This window comes from Oryctolagus cuniculus, chromosome 2 (genome assembly GCF_964237555.1).
Source record: "Oryctolagus cuniculus chromosome 2, mOryCun1.1, whole genome shotgun sequence".
In the NCBI taxonomy this organism is placed as follows: Eukaryota; Metazoa; Chordata; class Mammalia; order Lagomorpha; family Leporidae; genus Oryctolagus; species Oryctolagus cuniculus.
The window spans coordinates 139,669,737-139,688,667 of record NC_091433.1 but is presented as its reverse complement, the minus strand read 5'-3'; the positions used below and the strand labels follow the sequence as shown (position 1 = coordinate 139,688,667).

At 40.0% G+C, this 18,931-nt stretch overlaps 1 protein-coding gene and 1 long non-coding RNA gene across 2 annotated transcripts in view; one reads left to right on the top strand and one right to left on the bottom strand.

The window, feature by feature from the left end:
* The window catches only part of LOC103347670 (uncharacterized), a 323,804-nt gene that overhangs the window by 188,378 nt on the left and 116,495 nt on the right, over positions 1 to 18,931 (top strand). The window lies entirely within an intron of this gene.
* Positions 12,945 to 18,931, bottom strand: part of WDPCP (WD repeat containing planar cell polarity effector) — a 378,644-nt gene continuing 372,657 nt past the window's right edge. The window contains exon 18 of the mRNA XM_051842860.2: positions 12,945 to 13,072. Coding sequence (XP_051698820.2) covers positions 12,960 to 13,072 — 113 coding nt within the window. The 3' untranslated portion in view covers positions 12,945 to 12,959. The remainder of the gene's footprint in view (positions 13,073 to 18,931) is intronic.

The following is an 18,931-nucleotide window of genomic DNA, read 5'->3' as shown; positions in this document are numbered from 1 at the left end:
AAGTAGCTGGATCCTTGTCACCTACATGGGAGACCTGCATTGAGTTCCAGTCTCCCTGCTTTGGCCTGGCCTAACCCTAGTTGTTGCAGGCATTTGGGGAGTGAATCAGCAGTTGGGATAACATTCTATGTCTCTGTTTCTCTGCCCTTCAAATAAATAAATAAATAAATAAGTCTTATATAAAAAGATTTTGAATAGAAATGTCACCAAAGATACCTTTCTCTCCCTGTCTCCCTCATTCTTTATGTGTGTGTGTCTGTCTCTCCTTCTCTCTCTGTTACTCTGCCTTCCAAAAAGAAATTTTGAAGAAAATGAAAAGCTTGGAAGCCTATAAACCTAAAATGATTATACAAAAAGCTTGCTGACCCTTGCTTGAGGGCATTATCATCTTATATATGTATATCATATAATTAACCTTATAGTTATCACTGTAAATAATACTGTATCACTGTAAGTAACATGCTTTTAATTTCACATTCATTATTTCCAATTTACCTTAATTCTTTGTGACTAGCTGGATAGGTATTTAAATTATCATTTTTTAAATTTCAAAAATGGTAGGCTCATAGTAAAGAAGTATGGTTAGATAAATTATTCAACTGCATATTTCAAACATTAATACTCATTAATGTAATCTCATAATCCTATTTAGCAGCAAAATAAAGAGTTCATGTTATTATAATTTCATTATTCTAGAGTATTCATTCAATAATAATCTTTTGAGTATTTATTTTTATATTTGAAAGGCAGAGCGAGAGAGACAAAGAGATATCTTGTATCTGTTGGTTCATTCCTCAAATACCTGTGATAGCCAGAGCTAGTCCAGGCAAAAGTCAGGAGCCAGGAACTCCATCCATATCTCTCGTGTGGGAAACAGCAGCTCAAGTATGCCAGCCATCAATTGCTGCCTTTCAGGATGCATTACCAAGAAACTGGTTGAGAAGCAGAGCAGTTAGGACAAACCAGCACTCTGATAATGGGACGCTGACACCTAGTAGCAGGCTGACTTGTTGAGCCCCTATACATGCCCCCAGTAATTTTTTTCTCTTTACTGTCTTAATAATTTTAACCATTTAAAAAATTCTAACTTATATAAGGTGAACAGATTTCATGTATTTCGTATATAGATTTAAGAGCACAATGACACTTCCCACCCTATCCTCCCTCCTGCCCACGCTCCCACCCTCTCTCTTCCTACAATCTTATTTTTTCTTTTAATTTTTATAATGACATATTTTGTTTACTTTATAATCACAAGCTTAACCCTCCACCAAATAAAGAATTCAACAAAGTAGTAAGTAGAAAAACAGCTGTTCTTCCAGAGTATAGACAAGGGCTGTAAACAATAATTAAATTTTAAAATGACAATTTTGCTCATATACATTATGTTCTTTAATACTCTGTATATTAGTTACCACAAATCAGGAAAAATACATGATATCTGTCTGGTACTGGTTTATTTTACTAAGCATAATCATTTCCAGTTACATCCATTTTGTTGCTAAAAAAACAGGATTTCATTCTCTTTTGTGGCTGAGTGGTATTCTATAGTGTATCTATACTACATTTTCTTTATCCAGTCATCAGTTGATGGACATCTCAGTTGATTCTGTATCTTAGCTAATGTGAACTGAGTTGTAGTCATATGCTTATTTCATTTCATTTGGATAAATTTCCAAGAGGGGAATGGCAGGGTCATACGGTATATCTATTTTCAGATTTCTGAGGAATCTCCATACTGTCTTCCATACTGGTTGTACTAGCTTACATTACCATGAACAGTACATTAGGGTACATTTTCCCCACATCATCACCAGCATTTTTTATTTTATTTTTTGATGATAGACATTCTTAACTGGGGTGAAGTGAAAATGTGGTTTGTATTTGCATTTCCCTGATGGCTAGTGATCTTGAGCATCTTTTCTTTTCTTTTTTTAAATTTATTTGACAGGTAGAGTTACAGAGAGACAGAGAAAAAGGTCTTCCTTCCATTGGTTCACCCCCAAATGGCCACTATGGCCGGTGCTGTGCTGATCTGAAACCAGGAGCCAGGTGCTTGTCCTGGTCTCCCAGGCGGGTGCAGGAACCCAAGCACTTGGGCTATCCTCCAATGACCTCCCAGGCCACAGAAGAGAGCTGGACCAGGAGAGGAGCAACTGGGACTAGAACCCGGCACCCGTAAGGAATGCCGGCACCGCAGGTGGAGGGTTATCCAAGTGAGCCACGGCGCCAGCCCCTGGGCATCTTTTCATATGTCTGCTGGCCATTTGAATTTCATCCTTTGAAAAATACCTGCTCATGTCCTTGACCCATTTCTTTTTTTAAAAAAACTTTTATTTAGTAAATATAAATTTCCAAAGTACAGTTTATGGATTACAATGGCTATTTCCCCCCATAACTTCCCTCCCACCCACACCCCTCCCATCTCCCGCTCCCTCTCCTGTTCCATTCACATCAAGATTCATTTTCAATTATCTCTAGATGCAGAAGATCGATTTAGTATATATTAAGTAAAGATTTCATCAGTTTGCACCCACACAGATCATAAAGTGTAAAATACTGTTTGAGTACTAGTTATAGCATTAATTCACATTGGACAACACATTAAGGACAGAGATCCCACGTGAGGAGTAAGTACACAGTGACTCCTGTTGTTGACTTAACAATTTGACACTCTTGTTTATGGCGTCAGAAATCTCCCTATGCTCTAGTCATGAGTTTCCAAGGCTATGGAAGCCTTTTGAGTTTGCCAACTCTGATCATATTTAGACAAGGTCATAGTCAAAGTAGATGTTCTCTCCTCCCTTCAGAGAAAGGTACCTCCGTTTTGATGGCCACATTCTTTGCAGAATGATCTCACATGCAGAGATCTTTCATTTAGGTTTTTTATTTTTTTCCCCAAGAGTGTCTTGGCTTTCCATGCCTAAAATACTCTCATGGGCTCTTCAGCCAGATCTGCATGACTTAAGGGCTGATTCTGAGGCCAGAGTGCTGTTTAGGACATCTGCCATTCTATGAGTCTGCTGTGTATCCGGCTTCCCATGTTGGATCATTCTCTCCCTTTTTGATTCTATCAGTATTCGCAAACACTAGTCTTGTTTGTGTGATCCCTTTGAATCTTAGACCTATCAGTGTGATCAATTGTGAACAGAAATTGATCACTTGGACTAGTGAAATGGCATTGGTACATGCCACCTTGATGGGATTGTATTGGAATCCCCTGGTACATTTCGAACTCCACCATTTGGGGCAAGTCCGAATGAGCATGTCCCACATTGTACATCTCCTCCCTCTCTTATTCCCACTCTTATTTTTAACAGGGATCACTTTTCAGTTAAATTTCAACACCTAAGAATAATTGTGTGTTAATTACACAGTTCAACCAATAGTATTAACTAGAAGAAAAAAATACTAAAAGGGATAACGTATTAAGTTGTACATCAACAGTCAGGACAAAGGCTGATCAAGTCACTGTTTCTCATAGTGTCCATTTCACCTCACCAAGTTTCCCTTTTGAGCTCAGTTTGTTGCAACTGATCAGGGAGAACATATGATATTTGTCCCTTTGGGACTGGCTTAATTCACTCAGCATGATGCGCTCCAGATTCCTCCATCTTGTTGCAGATGACCGGAGTTCATTGTTTTTTATTGCTGTATAGTATTCTATAGAGTACATGTCCCATAATTTCTTTATCCAGTCTACTGTTGATGGGCATTTGGGATGGTTCCAGGTCTTAGCTATTGTGAATTGAACTGCAATAAACATTTAGGTGCAGACAGCTTTTTGTTTGCCAATTTAATTTCCTTTGTGTAAATCCAAAGAATGGGATTGCTGGGTTGTTTGGTAGGGTTATATTCAGGTTTATGAAAATCTCCAGACTGACTTCCATAGTGGCTTGACCAGTTTGCATTCCCACCAACAGTGGGTTAGTGTCCCTTTTTCCCTACATCCTCATCAGCATCTGTTGTTGGTAGATTTCTGTATGTGAGCCATTCTCACTGGGGTGAGGTGAAACCTTATTGTGGTGTTGATTTGCATTTCCCTGATTGCTAGTGATCCTGAACATTTTTTCATGTGCCTGTTGGCCATTTGGATTTCCTCTTTTGAAAAATGTCTGTTGAGGTCCTTGGCCCATCTCTTAAGTGGGTTGTTTGTTTTGTTTTTTGGAGTTTCTTGATCTCTTTGTGGATTCTGGTTATTAACCCTTTATCTGTTGCATAGTTTTCAAGTATTTTTTCCCATTCTGTCAGTTGCCTCTTCACTCGTCTGACTGTTTCTTTTTCAGTACAGAAATTTCTCAATATGATGCAATCCCAAATGTGAATTTTGGCTTTGAGTGCCTGTGCTTCTGGGGTCTTTTCCAAGAAGTCTTTGCCAGTACTTATATCTTGCAGGGTTATATCTTCGGTTTCACTGAAGACAGGCACGAATTAACACCAATAAGTCTCCCCACAATACGGCAATGAGAAGACTTGGGTTCGGTTTGCCTGATAGGACTTGTAAGCACCTGCAGGCAGTTCTAGCAGAGCAGAGCATGCGCTGCAGGGCACCAAACACAGGCACGCATCAGCGCCTAAAAACCTCCTCACAACATGGCGAAGAGAGGACCCGGATTCGGTTTGCCTGATTGATAGGACTTGTAAGAACCTGTGGGCAACTCTAGCAAGCAGAGCAGAGTGTGTGCCATGGGGCACCGAAGACAGGCGCGTATCAACGCCAAAAATAAAAAGAAAGGGGGATCTGTGGGGAGCAACTGGGAGCAACTCGGACTAGACTAAGTTACTGGAATTAAGACTTATTCTATGCATCTGCTTTCCCACAATATGGCGCTGAGAAGGGAAACAGCTTCTACACAGCTGCCTCCAGTTCAACCAATAAACTGTGGGACCTGCTCCTGATTGGAGGAGAGCAGCGTACTCGGCGTGTGGGTAGCAGAGTTGGGATTGGTGGAAGAGGACTATAAAGGAGGAGAGAGACGGCATGCACCAGGAACATCTAAGGGGAACATCTGAAGGAACACCTGTGCAGCCCCCGAGAGAGCCAGCCGGTGGTGTGCCGCTCCCCTGTGGAAGTGGGGAATGTGGCAGGGGGAACCGCCCTTCCACGGAGGTGGAAGGGTCGGTAGCCAACCCGGGAAGTACCAGCAGCAAAGCCGGGGAGGGCCGAGCAGACAAAAGAACAGCGCAGGGTCCTGTGTCGTTCCTCCACGAAGAGGGGGAGCGACAATATTGAATAGCAGTGGTGAGAGTGGGCATCCCTGTCTAGTACCAGATCTCAGTTGAAATGCTTCCAACTTTTCTGATTTAATAGGATGCTGGCCATGGGTTTTTCATAAATTGCTTTGATTGTATTGAGGAATGTTCCTCTGTACCCAGTTTGCTTAGGGTTTTCATCATGAACGGGTGTTGTATTTTATCAACTGCTTTCTTGGCATCTATTGAGATAATCATATGGTTTTTTTTCTGCAGTCTTTAATGTGGTGTATCACACTGATTGTTTTGCGAACATTGAACCATCCCTGCATACCAGGGATAAATCCAACTTGGTCTGGGTGGATGATCTTCCTGATGTGTTGTTGCATTCTATTGGCCAGAATTTTATTGAAGATTTTTGCATCTATGTTCATCGGGGATATTGGTCTGTAATTCTCTTTCTCTGCTGCATCCTTTTCCAGCTTAGGAATTAACGTGATGCTGGCTTCGTAGAAAGAATTTGGAAGGATTCCTTTTCCTTCGATTGTTCTGAATAGTTTGAGAAGAATTGGAGTTAGTTCTTCTTTAAATGTCTCATAGAATTCAGCAGTGAATCCATCTGGTCCTGGGCTTTTCTTTGTTGGGAGGGCCTTTATTACTGTTTCAATTTCTGTCTCAGTTATGGGTCTGTTTAGGTTTTCTATGTCTTCCTGGTTCAATTTAGGTAGGTTGTTTGTGTCCAGGAATCTATCCATTTCTGATAGATTTCCCTGTTTGCTGGCATACAAGTCCTTGTAGTAATTTCTGATGATTCTTTTTATTTCTGTGGTGTCTGTTGTTACGTTTCCTTTTTCGTCTCTGATTTTATTGATTTGGGACTTTTCTTTTTTTAGTTAGTTGGGCCAATGGGGTGTCAGTTTTGTTTATTTTTTCAAAAAACCAGCTCCTCGTTTGGCTGATTTTTTGGAATGTTTTTTTGGATTCAATCCTGTTTATTTCTTCTTCTGATTTTAATTATTTTTGTTCTCCTCGTAGATTTGGGTCAGGTTTACTGCAGATTTTCTAGATTCTTGTGATGAACTGAAAGCTCATTTATGTGATGCCTTTCCAATTTCTTGATGTAGGCACCTATTGATATAAACTTTCCTCTTAACACTGCCTTTGCTGTGTCCCATAAGTTTTGGTACATTGTGCTGTTATCCTCATTTACTTCCAGAAAGTTTTTGATTTCTCTTTTGATTTCTTCTATGACCCAATGTTCATTCAGGAGCATGTTGTTCAGTCTCCATGTGTTTGCATATGTTCTAGGGATTCCTGAGTTATTAATTTCCAACTTCATTCCCCTATGGTCCAAGAAGCTGCATTGTATGATTCTAATTCTTTTGAATTTGCTGAGACTTGCTTTATGGCCTAGTATGTGGTCAATCCTAGAGAAGGTTCCATGTACTGCTGAGAAGGATGTAAATTATTTAAGTGTAGGATGAAAAGTTCTGCAGATACCTGTTAGATCCATTTGGGCTATAGTGTTGTTTAAATCTACTGTCTCCTTGTTGATCTTCTGTCCTGTTGATCTGTGTGTTTCTGAGAGTGGATTATTGAAGTCCCCCAGTAGTATTGTATTGGGGGTCTAAGTCTCCCTTTAAGTCCCTTAACAAATCTTTTAAATAAACCAGTGCCCTGTAATTAGGTGCATATACATTGATAATCATTATATCTTCCTGTTGAATTGATCCCTTAATCATTATGTAGTGCCCCTCTTTGTCTCTCCTAACAGTTTTTGTGATAAAGTTTATGTTGTCCGATATTAAGATGGCTATGCCCGCTCTTTTTTCATTTCTGTTGGCATGGTATATCTTTTTCCAGCCTTTCACTTTCAGTCTGCATGCATCTTTGTTGGAAAGATGTGTTTCTTGTAAGCAACAAATAGATGGGTTTTGTTCCTTAACCTGATCAGCCAATCAGTGTCTTTTAACTGTACAGTTCAGGCCATTAACGTTCAATGTGACTATTGATAAGCAGTAACTTTTCCCTACCATTTTCCAAAGATATTTTCTAATATATGCTTTGAATTTCCTGTGATCTTTTGCTGTGAGGTTTCCTTACTTTACCTTCTTTCATATTGATGACCATGTTTCTGTGTATAACACATCTTTAAGCATCTTTTACAGGGCTGGAAGAGTGGCAACAAATTCTTTCAATTTCTGTTTGCTATGAAAGGTCTTTATTTCACCTTCATTCACAAATGAGAGCTTAGCAGGATACAATATTCTGGGCTGGCAGTTTTTCTCTCTTAGCACCTGTGCTATGTCTCGCCATTCCTTCCTAGCCTGTAGTGTTTCTAATGAGAAGTCTGCTGTGAGTCTAATTAGAGATCATCTGAGAGTAATCTGACGTTTCTCTCTTGCACATTTTAGAAACTTTTCTTTATGTTTCACTGTGTTGAGTTTGATTACAACATGTCGTGGTGAGGATCTCTTTTGGTCATGTTTACTAGGGGTTCTATGAGCTTCCTGTACTAGGATGTCTCTGCCCTCCTCCAAACCCGGGAAGTTTTCTGCTAGTATCTCACTAAAAAGGCCTTCTAATCTTTTCTCTCTCTCTCTATGCCTTCAGGAACTCCTAGAATCTGAATGTTGGGTTTTTTAATAGTATCCTGTAGATTCCCTACAATATTTTTTAGATTTCTAATTTCCTCTTCTTTTCTTTGGTTTGACTGTATACTTTCTTGTTCTCTGTCTTCTTAGTACAATATTCTCTGTTCTGTTTCACTGACTCTGTTTTAAGGCTCTCTAATGTGTTTGTCATTTGATCTATTGAGCTCTTCATTTCACTTTGATTTCTCTTCACTATCACACTTTCCTGTTCTACTCGTTTCTGCATTTGATTCCTCCTTAAGGTTCTTTTTCTCGAAGGAGATTTTCTATCGTGTCCAGTAAGGAATTCTGTAGCTCAAGCATTTGTTTTTGAAAACTTCTAATTGTTCTTACCATAAATTTTTTGAAATCCGTATTTTGCATTTCTTCCATCTCATCATGTTCATAATCTTGAATTGGGGTGTCTTGTTCATTTGGGGGTGTCATAATGTCTTCCTTGTTCTTGTTTCCTTGGTTTCTGCATTTGTTGCTTGGCATTGTGGAGATATTCTTTGGATTCTTTTTCCCTCGCTGTGGTGTTTTTTTTTTTTTTTTTTTTTGTTATACTATGACTGTATAAGTGGACTGTCTGGTTTTGATAGAGTCTTAGAGGCTTAAAGTGGGTGTGGCCAGAGAGCTCTGTTTGGTTCTTCAGGGTTAAGGGTGTGCCATTGGTGACACTCCCAGGTAAGGCATGGTAAATCTCTCTCTCTCTCTCTTTTTTTGATTCAAAAGGGAATTAATTCTGCACAGCTGAGTGGAATTGGAGGTAGTTAGTAGGCAAATGATATACCCATAGGAGCCAGAGTTCGGAAGCTCTTTCCCAAGGACCACACAGGGAATCTGTGCTGCCCTCAGTGTGGGCTCAAATTCTCCTGCAGTCTCCCACTGGGTTGCCAAGGTTACTGAATTGTAGAGTCTCTGAAGAGTATTCACGTGAATTCTGTGAGTTCTCTCCCCCACCATCTTTTGTCACAGTCTCAGTTCATTAGCACCACACATTCACTAGGTCCTAATATCCTGTTATTGCAGCCCCCCACCCTGAGTCAGGTTTTTCTGCTTGGCTGAGGGTGAGTGCAGACCTGAGGTCACCCCGCTTATGATGTATGTTCAAAATGGCGCCTGCTCTTTGTCTTGCTTGCCTTTGAGAGGTGAGCAGAGAGAAACTCGTGTCTCTATTGGTCACTTTTTTTTTCTCTCTCTTCTAGTTAGCCTGGTGAACTTTTCCCCACTGGGTTTCAAGCCTCATTCCCTCTAGTCTCCTCTTTCCGCTTGCCCACCGGTGTCTCGGACTATTAAGGTTTGGGTCACCTCGCGTTCCAGCGCTGGTGTGTTGATTCTGCCACTGGTGTCCCAAACTGTGGGCTCCCACGCTCTCCATGCAGGTCCACTGTGAACCACTAGTTCCAGAAGAGTTTCTTCTGTTTCTTCCCCTACTCTTCCTTGAACCTGCAGTATCTCCACTTTTATTAAACTGTGTCTTCCCAGACTATCAGTGTGCTCCCTTCCTATTCCACCATCTTGCCGCTCTCCTGCTCATATCGGCATTTATAGAATTTTTTCTCTTTGGTTAGATCTGTGGCTCACAGGCATGCAAAGTACCCACCCACTGTAGCCCTGCTCACTTCTCTCAGTTGTGCTTGGCAGGTTCCAGATTCCTGCAAGGGGCGCTTTCCCTCTGTAGGGGTGGTTCCCCATTGTGGTGCCATTGGCACAGTAGTTGGGGCAGATGCCCCCTGCCTATGTCAAAAAATGGTGTCAGCTCTTGTGGGGAGGGGGGAGGAGGAGAGACAAACCACCTTTTTTCTGCCTCTGTGCAATTGGTTGCCTGCTCTTTTGGGGGATTTGCGTACAATTCCAAAAGCAGTTCACTAAGCTCTCCCTCTCATTGTATCAGCAGCACTGTGGGCCCATGGAGTCTCCTCTCACCTGGCTTATCAGGATCCTCCCCAGATCAAAGTTGGTAAAGTTGGTAGGTCTTCTGTTTTGTATTTGTTCTCTCAGCACAGGTCTGGATAGCCTACACTACTCTGGCATGGTCTTCCTCCGTGGCTCTCCTGCAGCTTTTTACTAGGGGTGTACTCTCTCCCATTTTTTAAATATTAATTTTGCTCTGCATAAATCAGATGATCCTGTCACTATTCTGCCATCTTGGAACTCCCATCCTGTGTTGATTTTATATCCTGTAATTTTACAAACTTTCTTATGAGTTCCAGTAGTCTCTTAGTGGAGTCTTTTGGTTTCCTATATATTGGATTTTGTAATTTGCAAACAGGAATACTTTGACTTCCTCCTTTCCACTTTGTTTCCCTTTGATTCTTCTTCTTCTTCCTACTGGCTGTTGCTAAAACTTCCAGAACTATTGAATAGCAGTGGTGAAAGTGAACATCCTTATGTGGTTCCAGAGATTAGTGGAAACACTTCCAACTTTTCCCCATTCAATAATATGCTGGCTGTGTGTTTTTGTTATATATTACCTTGTTGTCTTAAGGAATGTTACTTCTATACCCAATTTGCTTTTTATCATGAAGTGATGTCGTATTTTATCAAATGCTTTCCTTCAATCTATTGAGATAACCATTTAGTTTTTATTCTTCAATTTGTTAATATGATGTGTCAATTTTATGGATTGTGTATGTTGAACCATCTTTGCATACCAGATGTAAATCCCAGGTGGTCCCAGTGAATTATCTTTCTGATGTGTTGTTGGATTTGGTTCTGTGTTATTTTGTTGAGGATTTTTTGTATCTCTGTTTATTAGGGATATTGGTCTATGGGTATCTTTCTTAGCAGTATCTTTCTGTTTTGGGAATTAATGTGGTGGTGGTCTTATAGAAAGAGTTTGGAAGGATTCCTTCCCTTTCAGTTGTTTTGAATACTTTTAGAAAAATTGGAATTAGTTTGTCTTAAGGGTTTGATATTATCATATAAATTTCAAACACTAGTTTCAGTTTTTCTCATTTTTCTTTTTTTTTTTTTTCTCTGAGATAGTTCCAAACATTGTCTTTTGTGTTGGATATTCTTTCTTCTGCCTCACCAACTCTGTTGTTATGGCTTCCTGCCCCCCCCAACCTCCATATTTTTTATTTGACATACTGAATTCTTCAGTTCTAATATTTCAGTTTGATTTCTCTTCAATATCTCTATCTTCTGGCAACATTTTTTTATCCTTGTCCTGTATGGATTTCTTTTACTCATGAATTTTCTTCTCACTGTTTTTAGTAATCTTATCATTCTTTTGAATTCCCTTTTAGGCATTTCACTAATGTCTTTGACTTCACACTTTAACATTGAAGTGTTGTTGTGTTCCTTTTTGGAGTCATATTGTCTTCTTGTTCACGTTTCTTATATTGCTACATTTATTTTTAGGCATTTGTGGAAGCACTTGTCAGTTTTCTTCTTGATGGCTTTTATCTTTGAAATATTCCTCTGTAGTTTAGTGGAGTGTCTGCTCCTTCAGTGGATATTCAGAAAGGTGTGCTTGGTGAGACCAGCGAGCTCCACTGGTGCAAGAGGGTGGTACAAAAGTCCAGGTTTACACCCCAGTTAGGCATGGTATATCTCTTCAATTGTCTGCAGTGGAGAGGGTAAGATCACATTGGTTGGTGTGATAACTGCCTCACCTTTTCTCTGCCAAGGTGATCAATGCCCACAGTGAGCCCAGAGTGGCTACACACCCCATCCATGCAGGCACATGAACCATAAAAATGATCTGTGCTGTACTCAGTGTGAGCAGAGAACCCTCTGCACTGACCAACCCCAGGCACTCAGTGAGCTCTGAGCCTCTGAAACCAGACACAGTGATTACCAAGAGACCCAGTTATACCCCATGCCCTATTATACAAAGAATTCCCTAGTCCTAGTGTGTATGGTTCTCACAGTCACAGGGATAAGGGCATCCACTCTCAGCTCCATGAACCTTCTCAAGTCCACAGAGAGAGCTGAGGCATTCCCAGAGCTAACTGCCTGTTATTCTGCCTAAGCAGTTGAGTTTGGGCACCTGTGAAAGAGTGAGGGGAGTGGAGTGCCTCTCAGTCCTAAGTAGGGATCAGCCCCTGCCAACCCTTCAGGACAGAGTCAAAAGTCAGTGAGGACCACAGATTTATCCCTCAGATAAAATATCCTAGTTGTGTACAAGCTGTGGAATGCTGTACTTGTCTTATTAAAATGGTGCTTCTTCCCTGCTAGTTGCTGGGAGACTTTGGGGGAGGGGTTAGGAAGGAGGCAATGTGCTCTCCTTTCAGAGGGTTAATTGGGCACCCTGCCCCTGGCCAGCCCTCCAGGCTGGACTCAAAGTCAGTGTGGCTCACAAGGTTCTCCCTCAGGCAGTATCAGTATGACAGGGGTTGCTGTAGACTCCTCTCACTTCTAAGAAGGTGATGTCCTCTTCTGACTGATTCTGATGCCAGTAGGAACAGAACAGAGGTGTACTGCCCAACTTATTGCTGAGCATGGCACTTTGTGGAAGTCAGGGAGGGGAAGGAAGCAAGGCTATTTCCCTCTTCCAAGCATGGCAGTTGCTTAAACTCCCATCAGCTCCCCAGGCTGAGATAGAAGTCAGTGTGTGACTGTAGAATTCCCTCTCAGCTAAAACTGTGAGTGTCAGGGTGGGCAGCAATTTCTTCCTTCCTTGACATGGTATGATTGTAGCTCATTGCCAGCAGCTGGCTACAGTGTTGTCGTCTTCTATTTTCTCACCTTTTGCTTCATTGTTTTTTTTCCATTTGAAAATTTCTGTCAGCCCCCTGGAAATGTGGTCCTTCCTTTATTCTTTTCATATCCCAGAGCATCTGGAGTTTCTGTGACTGTATCCTAGTCAGCCATCTTGGATTCAGTCCCCAACAATATTTGTTTTACATTCACCTCTGCCTCCATCATGCCTATTCTGTGTGACGAAACTGCAGTAAAGTCTTAGCCATGAAAAAAATGCAGATTTTTCCCTTGATATTTTGAAATATACTTGCTTAGCTATTAGCTTGCATTTGAACCAGGAATATTAAAGAGCTTATTACTAAATACTTTCCTTTACAGAGCAATTTTTGTCACTAAGGACTTTCCTATATAGAGCAATTTCAACATATTTTACCAATGAGAGGAACCATTCAGTGCTGTTTGTTGATTATGTGTGTGAAATTAACCAAAGGAAGGGAGATTATCTGGAAAGGAGTCTTCCTCTTGAGGTGCTAAAGATAAGCCAACAAAAGCTTCATTTAGCATATCCCCTCTGTCCAAGGGGCCCAGGAGTTCTGTTAAAAAGATGAAAATATGAGTCAAATACAAATATGATTTCTACTCACCTCATAAGATTATAGAAAATCTTTCATATCCCAGTGGAGCTTTTTTTATTTTGTAAATTTTCTATGTAACATATAATAAAAATCTTATAGTCCCTGTCCCCTTATTATTTCTGTAACTTTTTTACTTACCTCATTCAGTGGAGTTTGATAACTGAAAAATGAATGCTTTCACGTTCATATATATGTGTGTGTGTGTATGTGTGTATATGTATATATATGTATGTATGTATTTAAATATTTATTTATTTATTTGAAAGAGAAAAAGGGAGAGACAGAGATAGATCGTCCATCCGCTGGCTCACTCCCTAGATGGCTGCAACAGCCAGGGCTAAGTTAGGCTGAAGCCAGGAGCCTGGAAGCACATCAGTCTCCCACATGGGTGGCAAGGGCCCAGACACCTGGGCTATCCAATGCTGCTTTACCACTATGCCATAATGCTGGCCCCTATTTTTAAATATTTATTTATTTTGAAAGTCAGAGTTACAACGAGAGAGAGAGAAATTGATTGATTCTATCCACTGGTTCACTCCCAAGTTGACCACAGTGGCAAGCTCTGGGCCAGGATAAAGTCAGGAACTAGTAGCTTCTTCAGGTCTCCCATGTGGATGATAGGGGCCCAGGTACGTGGGCCATCATCCGCTGCTTTCCCAGGCAATTAGCAGGTGGCTGGATTAGAAGTGGAGTAGCTGGGATATGAACAGGTGCCCATATGGGATGTGGGCCTCACAGGAAAAAGCTTTATCTGCTGTGCCCTAACACCAGCCCCATCACATTCAAATTTTAAATCCCATCTTTCTTATTTATAGTATTTTTTGCCAGAGCCTTATTCAGATATTTTTTATTAGCCGATTACTGGAATATTTTATTATCTTGAGATGCTGTAAGAAGTGGATTATTTTACTCTATCAAATACAGAACACAATTTGAAAAAGTAAAAATATCCAATATTTTCTTTCAGTTAGCATTTAAAGTGTATAGAATAGAGAAATATACTTCTACTTCATTCAAATGTATAACAGTATTAGAGAAATAATGGTGACTTTGACAGGACATTGTTTAAAAAAATTATGAGACATAACTGAAAAAATATTTTTTTAAAGATTTGTTTTTTGAGAGGCACAGTTACAGACAGAGAGGAAGAGACAGAGAGAAAGGTCTTCCATCCATTTGTTCACTCCCCAAATGGTCGCAACTGCTGGAGCTGGGCCAGTTGGAAGCCAGGAGCTGGGAGCTTCTTCTGGGTCTCTCACACGGGTGCAGGAGTTCAAGCACCTGGACAATCTTCTACTGCTTTCTTAGGCCATCACAGGGAGCTGAATTGGAAGTGGAGCAACCAGGACTTGAACTGGTGCCCACATGGGATGCTGGCACTGCAGGGGGCAGCTTTACTTGCTACACCACAGCACAAGCCCATGAACAATGTTTTTGTTATGACAAACAAACCTTATTAAAAATTCAAAAAATTCTTAGGGCTACTGTATATGTGTATGTGCATGTGTGTAATTGCAGAGAAAACATTTAATTTTTATAACTTTCAAAATATACATTTCAGTAGTGCTAAGTGTATTTGCAGTATTATATACTGTGTCTCTAGAGCTTTTTCATCTTCAAAAACTGAAATTATACCTGTTAAACATCAATTTCCCCTTTCCTCTCTGTAGCCTCTGATAACCACCATTTTATTGTTTTTATGAATATGATGATTTTAGATACTCATGTGAGTGACATTATACAGTATTTGTATTTTTAAAAATTTATTTATTTGAAAGGTTGATTGAGAGAGAGAGAGAGAATATGAGAATCTATCTTTGATCCACTGGTTCACTACTCAAATGGCCATAACAGCCACGGATGAACCAGAGCAAAGCCAAGAATGAGGAACTCCATCCTGGTCTCCCCCACATGCGTGTCAGGGGCCTAAGCAGTTGGGCCATCTTCCACTATCTCCCCAGGAGCATTAGCGGGGAGCTGGTTCAGAAGTGGAGCAGCCAGGTCTTGAACCAGCACTCTAGTAAGTGGCTTAACCCACTGTGCCACAATGCCAGCCCTCAGTATTTGTGTTTTTCTGATTGGCTTATTTCACTTAGCATTATGTACTCAAGGTTTATCCATGGTGTAGTACATGACAGGATTTCTTCCTTTTTAAGGCTGAATATCAGTATACTCATTGTGTGTGTGTATGTGCATGTGTATACACACACACATAGCACATTTTACTTGTTCATCCATTTATGGAGATTGTTGATACTTCTACCTCCTTACTATTGAGAATGATTGTTATGAACCTGGGCATGCAAATATCTTTTTGAGAACCTGCTTTCAGTTATTTTGGATATATACTCAGAAGTAGGATCACCATATCCTACTATAGATCTATTTTTGTTTGAGGTAACAGTGCACAGAGATTCTAATTTCCCCATATCTTCATCAACACTTGCTATTTTTTGGGGGGGGGGAACCATTCATCCTAATGGGTGTGAAATAATGTTTCATTGTGGTTTTGATTTTCATTTCTCTAATGCTTAGTGATGTTTAGCATCTTCTGCTTGTTGACCCTTTGTTTTATTTTAATTTATTTGAAAGGCAGATGGACGGAGATGGAGCTCTTTCATACTCTGATTCCCTCCCCAAGTGCCTGTAATAAGCAGGGGTGGGCCTGACCAAAGCCCAGTTTGGTGGGTTTCCCATGTGGGTAGCAGGGACACAAATTACTGGGCCATCACTTGCTGCTTCCCAAGGTGCACATGAGGAAGAACATGGAATTGGAAGTGAAACTGGAATTCAAATCCTGGGACTCTGAGACATTCCAGAATGGGCTGTGAGTGTTCCAATCAGTGTCTTAAGTGCTGTGCCAACCACCATGCCCCTTGATGACTCACTCTCTCTCCCTCCCTCTCTCTCTCTCTCTCTCTCTCTAAATGTCAATTCACATCCTTTTTTCATTTTCACTTTTTTGTTGAGAGTAAGAGTTGTTTATATAGTCTAGATACTTAATCCTTTATCAGATACATGATTTGTAATTTTTTATCAGAAAAGACTTATTTAATGGGATGTTTTAGAACTTGATCCCATGTAATTTTACCTAGTAGAGCATATGCATATGGCATGATTTTTAGCACTTTATAAATATACAAGAGATGCCTCTTATCCTCAGTTTCACTTAACTGCTGGCAACTGTGGCCAAAAATATGAGTATTGGGCTTGACCCTTCAAAGAGAGATTATGCTCAAATAACTTTCATTACAGTACCTAATGATTATGCCTAATTTACAGGTTAAACTTCATTGAGGTATGGATGTACTGGAAAAAAACACAGCATAAACAGGGTTTGGTACTGTGCTGGTTCTAGGCATCCATTGAGGTCTTAGAATGGAGCCAAGGTTGGTAAGAGGGGAAACTGTAACAGTTCTCAGAGGAATCCTCCCTTCCAGCATCCAAAATGACAGTTGACTTGCAGTCATTTGCAGGACGCTGACTTGGAGGGCAAGGATGCACGCAGGGCTGGGCTGAATTCCCTGTCCCAGGGACTGGGCAAACTTGAGGTAGAGCAAGTCATAACATGCTGGTCGCAGGCACATTGACTGCCCTCATGATTTATAAATATTTTCTTCCATTCCACAGATTGTTTTTATACTTTGATACTTTATTGTGTCCTTTGATGCAGTTTTAAAATTTGATACCATCCCATCTCTAGTACCATTTTTCCACATTTGCTTTTGGTACCATATCCAAGAAGTCACTGCCATGTCCAATATCATGAAATCTTTGTCCTAAGAGTATCATACTTTTAGGTTTGTATTTGGTATAAGATAAAGGTCCAGCTTATTCTGTTGCATGTGGCTATCCAGGTTTCTCAGTACCGCCTGTTGAAGACATAGTCATTCTTTTTCCACCAAATGGTCTTGATATACTTATTTAAAATTATTTGACCATATATTTAAGAGTTTGTGTTCTCAATTTTGTTCTATTTCATTGGTCTATAGATCTTTTTTTTTGGGGGGGGGGTCTCTATTGTTTGTTTTTTAACTATTTGTGACCTTGGAGAAGTCATTTAATCTCTCCGAGCTTGTATTTTCATATCTGTTTAACATAAGTGGTACTTTAGTTGATCACTGAACTATTTCTCACTTTGAATTTGATGAAGTAGTCAACAAAGAAGAGATACACTTGGTGAATACAATTAAAAGGACAAACACTAAAGAATGATTAAGATAGTCATACTTGTTAGGTAGGTAAGATAGAATAATAATTCTATATAAATTGTGTAACTCAATACACTATTTATATATTGAGTTACACTATTTATACATATAGAATCTCTACTTTTCATAATGACCATATAAAGTAGGTATCATTACCCAATTTGCAGATATAGAAACCGAGGGTCAAAGAGATTAATTGCCTTGCACTGAACCAATATCTATTAAGTGGCAAAAAATGTCAGGATTCATACTTGAGATGGCTGGCACAAAGCCAATTTTGTTCTATTTCAACAAAACACCTGAGTTAAGAGAGAAATACACTAAGGGAACTTACTGCTATTATACATGGGTCTTCTGAAATAAATGGCATTACTTCTTTGGTGATAATATAAATTATTCTTTAAATATATCTATTCTTTTGTTAGCCTTGTCCCTTCAAAGGAGGTATTCTTTCCAACCTAAAATCTCCAGAGGATTTTCAGGGTAAAACACAATTCAAGATGTGCAATCACATGGAAGAATGAAAATCTTTTATAATATTATTTGTTAAACTGAGAGCTCTACTTAACAGAAGCCATTAAAATATTTACAAAGTAGCAGCTGCTCTTGTAAAAAACGACAGGTTTTTAGAGGCATAAAAATAAACAACTTGATGAGTACAAGATAAGCCATTTGACAGCTTCTTTGTGTACATTGCACAATATATAGAAAATTCTGATATTTACATAGCAATTATACTATAAAGCCTTTTAAGTTAAAAGGACACAGAACCAGTAAGAACGGAACTTTTACAAGAATTTTTCATACTGTTCTTTCAAACCATCTAGGGAGCCCCCAAACATAATGTTTTAAGAAGGGTTAGGTTTTTGATTAAAAAAATAAGCTTTGTTCTTAGAAGTTAGTTGTATGTGGATGAACCTTGGTTGAACTCAGTTGAGTTCTCTCTTGTACTTGAATTTGAGTGAGACCTCTTACTAAGATCATTAAAACTTGCGGTAAATAAATCAACAGAGAAAATCAAAATATGTTAACAAACACGTTTTAAAAGTAACTGAATGTTTGCATTTTACTTCTTTTTAAAAAGTTTATTTATTTGAAAGGCAGACTTACAATTTAGGAGAGATAGTCAGAGATCTTTCATCCTCTGCGTCACTTCCCCTTGGCTGCAACAAGTTAGGAGTCTTGAATGACATCCAATTCTCTCACGTGGGTGGCAGAGACCCAAGTACTTGAGCCATATTTTGCCTTCCCAAGCACATTAGCAGGGGGCTGGATGGCAAATGGAGCAGCTGGGACTTGAATCCGCACTTCCAGATGGGAAGGCAGTGTCATAAGCAGCAGCATAACCCACTGCACCCCAAAGCTGGCCCCTATGTCTTATTATTTAATCTGTTGTGGTACAGTGGGTTAAGCTGCCATTTGCAATGCCAGCATCCCAAATGGGTACCGGTTCATGTCCTGCTGCTCCACTTCCAGTCCAGCTTCCTGGTAATGTGCCTGGGAAAGCAGTGGAGGATGGCCCAAGTGCTTGGACCCCTGCCACCCATGTGGAAGACCTAGATGAACTGCCTGGCTCCTGGATTCAGCCTAGTCCAATCTTGGCCTT